General features: G+C 50.5%; 1 protein-coding gene across 1 annotated transcript; it reads right to left on the bottom strand.

Moving 5' to 3' along the window:
- Positions 1 to 785: 785 nt before the first annotated feature.
- On the bottom strand, positions 786 to 4,121 carry LOC307071423 (B-cell lymphoma/leukemia 11A-like; the record flags this gene model as incomplete). The annotated part of the gene is made up of 2 exons (XM_079730402.1): positions 3,831 to 4,121; positions 786 to 1,237 (listed from the first exon to the last, which is right to left on the bottom strand). Exons 1-2 carry the CDS (start codon positions 3,883 to 3,885, stop codon positions 786 to 788), a joined length of 507 nt encoding a protein of 168 aa, XP_079586528.1. The 5' UTR covers positions 3,886 to 4,121.
- Between the last annotated feature and the right edge of the window lie 939 nt (positions 4,122 to 5,060).

Below are 5,060 nucleotides of genomic sequence, written 5' to 3'. Positions count from 1 at the left end.
ACACACTAACGCACAGGGCGGTCTCTCCAACTTCACAGAACACTGCCCGTTCTCCGCTGGTGTTTCTGACGCGTTGACGGGGAGAAATCTAAATGAAACGGCGCCGGTTTCCATAATTGACACGTACTTGTTTGGACAGCGGGAACGCTTTCTCCTCTTTAAGGCGGCGGTGGACCGACCAATCAAACGGCTGGCTGACAAACCAACCTTAAGCCCTTCATTAAGCGAATCAGGAGAAACGTCGACAGTTAGTGGCGGGTGGGACACCTCAAATAAAGGTTCCTTCCTCGACAGTTGAGTGTAATTACATTCCTTCCGTTAATTTTAGCGTCAAAGGCGGAAAACATTTTCCCAAAGCCGAGCATCTGAGTGCTGGTGCGAGCGCTGGGTAAGAGACGTCCTCCTCCACATCAGAGCCCAGCCAATCAGGCGCTGCGCATTTCCGTTGAGCGCTGAGGACGAGCGAGACGTAAAGATACGACGCCGCTCCGCTTCGAGGCTGAAGGGCGTCTGCAGCGTGTCCCGTACGACACAGCGGCTTCAAACCGGGAAACACACGGAGCAAAGCCTGTTTCCGCGAGAGCAGACACCAAAACCAGCAGACACCAAAACCAGCAGACACCAAAACCAGCAGAAACCAAAACAAGCAGAAACCAAAACCAGCAGACACCAACACCAGCATAAACCAAAACCAGCATAAACCAAAACCAGCGGGTTCCATCCAGCCCACCGAAGCCTCGGCTCCCCTGGACCAATCAGGAGAGACCCTCTCTCCCGCAGTTTGTTTACACGGTTGAGGTGGTGCGGCGGCGGCGGCGGCCATGTTGTTTACCTGTCATGACTTCCTGCTTGGGGATTATTCCTTGTGTGGGGGCGGATAAACAATCCCGGGCGTACGGCGACACCTGCGAGGCGGCGTCCACGGGGTGGCAGGCCCTTCGCGGGTGCTCCGGATGCTGCATTGGGTGCTGGGGGCGGCGGCGGGCGTGCGGGGAGGCGGTGGACAGCGGGGAGCCCCCGGGGGAGGCGGGGGGCCGGTCGGGGGCATGCTTGTCGTTGCAGAGTCGGCCCTGGCACTGGTGGCGTTTGTGCTGGATGAAGAGCAGGATGTCGGCCAGGGGGAAGCGGGCGTGGCACTGGCCACAGGTCAGCAGGTCGGGGTCTCCCTTCAGGGGCTCCCCCAGCCTGGGGGGCTCCAGGAGCTCCTCTTCTGCCAGGACGCCCGACACCGGCTCCGCTGTGGGGGGGGGGGGGGGGGGGAGACAGGCGGTCGGTTACAGGCTCACATAAGGGTATATGTACGAGGGTTAATGGGGCTGTGGAGGTAATTGATTTGTGATTGAATTAGCTCATCGGGGGGGGGGGGGGAATGGGGTCGCATGGGTGGAGAGAGAGAGAGAGAGAGAGAGCGAGAGAGAAGAAGAAGGTGGGAGGAGAGAGGAGAAGGAAAGGAGAGCAGGGTGTTTCGATAAGGCCTAACATGGCTCCGCTCGCTGGGAGCCAAGTGATTAAGTTGGTGACCCTCTTTATTGTGCTGCCAATCTCGCGTTTTAATGAACCTAACACCTCTGAGAATCAAAAAATAGATTCTAATTTGAGTTCAAGATGATTGGACCCCATTTTGTTACAAGTGCTGGGATCTGGTGAACCGAGGTTAGACAGTGAGGGGTGAATGTGGAGTAGGTCCCTGAAGCAGGAGAGAGGACTCATCCAGACACGGAGCCACGGTCCACAGTCCCAACCGGGACGAGGAGATAAGACGTGATGAATCCTCACCAGCGTTCCACCTTTAATTCTGTGTCGGGTCAGGAGATAAAGGAGGGAGGCACTATGCTAAGATAGCCCCCGACGCTCCAGTGTTGGACGCATTAACAATGTGGGGATTCCCGGCTGCAGTACAAGGCTTATCTCCACACCGTATGAGCCACAGGGAACGGCCAGAACAGGTTTCAGATGGAAATAGGTTTCTTTGCGGTGAATACGAAAACGATAAGTAAAAAAAAAAAATGTTTTTTTTACATCCACCCAAACAATACTCACAAAAAGAATTCACAACATATGATTAAATGATAAAATCCTATGTAATCATGTGAAAGTTAAACATGGATGTTATGTCGTATTAAAGGCCTTAGTCTCACTACAGCTGGTGGATATTAAAAATGGTAAACACAGTCCATCTCATTCATCAGTTGGCCTGTTTGCATCTCACCATATCTTACTATCTGTTGTGTTAACGTCCCTATAATCGCCTCCCATTTATTTGTATGAAGGAAGGATGGCTTTTAAAAGGATGACTTTTTAATGCCTTCCTGTGAAAAACACAAAAATCCATTAACTCTTGAAGCTTACTTTAACCTTACTTAATGAAAGATCTCTAAATTCGATTATATCTTTTCCAGGGGAAATTCTGCTCCTTCCTGCCATTTTAGGTTGATTTAAGACATTATGAAAATAATAATTGGCTATAATAAAAAATTATAAAACACAAGGCTTAGGCCTAGAGTCAAGTAAACGATCAAGTAGGCTATTCCTAATAAAAACGAATGATGGCGCTTGGTCAAGCAATAAATGGATCAAATAAATAGACCAAGTTCAAGTTCATAGTATAGTGGTATAGGAATCCGAGCGTTGCGTGCCCCCTACCGGCCAGACCTCCCACAACACCACCGTAATGAAGGCATTCCGTGCGGAGCTGCCTTCTCCCAACCCTCGGGTAGTCCAGCTGGAGCCTAACCACCATGTGCCCAAACACTAAAGAATGAACACATGAAGGCTTCCCGATAACACAAGATTCCCCCAAATCATGTCTTCAACATGCAAAGGAGTCGCATGGTTTATCCCCTCGCTCTTCTGACCATAATGGTTAAAGAAGCCTCGCAGGAGGCACAACAGCTCGGGAACTCAATCGCGCACAACTGCAATTCAACACAGAAACGAGGCACTTCTCCAGAGGTGCGCGACGCAGTGAAAGCTCCGGAGTAAACAAACGTGGGAACCTTTCAGAACCTCCTCAGATAATCAAACGATGGAATGCAAGTCGAATGCGGCTGGTCGAAAGCTTCGACTGTGTGTGGCTGAATGTGTCTGGCCGAGCGGGTGAACTGGAGAGGCTGGAGGGGGTCGACCTCCTCTGAGCGGGTCTACGGCGGGGGGGGGCTGGATGTGGTCGACCTTCTCCGAGAGGGTCTGTTGTGCAAAGGCTGGAGGCTGTCGACCTCCTCCGAGCGGGTCTACGATTGGGGGGGGGGGGGCTGGATGTGGTCGACCTTCTCCGCTCCTCCGGAATGGGTCCCTGAAGTGAGCGCAGAACACGAGGTCTTCCGGAGACCAGCGGGCTCCATGGAGACACGGTTCGTGGCCATGGCTCTCTGGGATAACCGTCCCAGTGAGGTGAAGAACCACACAGGAGAGAGAGAGAAATGCCTCCAGAATGAGTCGCTACACACGGGTCCATAGGAAGCGTATTATAGGAAACTTTACTCCACATGGTCCGCCTGTGAGGTGACTGAACGCAAAGGTCCTCCACGGCTCGTATGGATGCCCTTTAATGGCGAAAGAAGCGGTGACGGTTACGTTTCTACCCTCTCTCAAACCACAAAACCTGAAGAACCAACAGCCCGAGCTGCGTCTCCACCGAACGTGAACTTCCATGGAACCTGGTCGCTCATTCGGACACACGAGTGTCCCCATATCTCCAACATCTACCCAACTGCCGCGACCAGCCGACCACCGTCTCCTGCGGTCCGTCAAATAAGTTCCTCCGCGTCTCCAAGAACCCGAGTTTGGAGTAAAAAGCGCAAAACGATGTCGAGATGAAAGCGGCTACTTACGCGTAAAGTCCCGTTTGCTCAAGTGCTGCGGCTTGCCCTGCTTACGGCGAGACATGGTGGCTCTGCGGGATCCAAGCTCACATCGGAACTCCGGCGGCGAGGTAAGAGTCCGGAGGAAACGTCTTCATGGATGCTCTGCTACCGAGAGTAGTCGCGGCGGATCACGCGGACGGAGAGGCGCTCGGAGCGGTGCGCCGTGCGGAGGTCTTCATGACTTTCTGAACACAGAGGAGGAGGACGGGGGTACGGCGAAGCCCCCCCTGAGCTGCAAGTTCAAGTGCGGACGTGACGTTTCCTGCGAACTTGAACGTCAGAGAGGTGATGGACGCGCAGGAGGTGGGCAGGGCAAAGGGGGCGAGGCGTGCGTAAAACCAATGGACGCTCATTACGGGCTACCCTATGGAGAGACCCCAAGACGGCCAGTGGACAGAGGGGAGGGGGGCGGGAGAGAGAGAGAGAGAGAGAGAGAGAGAGAGAGAGAGAGAGAGAGAGAGAGAGAGAGAGAGAGAGAGAGAGAGAGAGAGAGAGAGAGAGAGAGAGAGAGTTGAGTATTCGTATTAAGTGTAACCTTATATTGGAACCTTTCTATTCATTATTTTATCTTAAGTGGGTCTGCCCAGGATTTGCATATTTTTAACGCTAGAATGAAACAATCAAATATGTTAATGTCCTGCAACACGTGTTGTAAGATCAACATTTACAAGGTTATAGATCTTTAAACACGTTTATTCTGAATTAGAAAGCAGGTCGAACGTTAGAGCTGTTATTATCACATACATCTATATTATTCATTGACAAATAGACCAAGATTGATAGTCTACTGAGTTACCATTAAAATAAACCTTTCTTTGTTATAGTTATTTGTCATTATAGCCGATATTAATATTTGCACTGCATAACCTCCCGTTAGGACCTTAGATTGATTCTCTAAAGGTTAAATCGTTCATCAAAATCAACAAGAATTAGTTTTGTTTTTCCTCGCCCAAAGCTTTATTTCACAAGGTGTTTCCAGTCATTACATCCTTAATGACAGCATTACGGATGTATACCTGATGGCCACTTAATAAAACTTGAGTTTTTTTCTACATGTATTTAATGTATAAGTATAAGGACATGCCCTCGTTAAAATATGTTTTGTTTTCCCTCCTAATAAATCTCTAAATATCTTGATTTAGCTCAATGTGTTTTCTTTTATTGAACTTGGCCTTGATCTTTATAACGAGGGTCACG

Source organism: Pollachius pollachius (assembly GCF_949987615.1).
Source record: "Pollachius pollachius genome assembly, chromosome: 2".
Lineage (NCBI taxonomy): Eukaryota > Metazoa > Chordata > Actinopteri > Gadiformes > Gadidae > Pollachius > Pollachius pollachius.
This window is presented reverse-complemented; position numbering and strand designations above follow the sequence as displayed.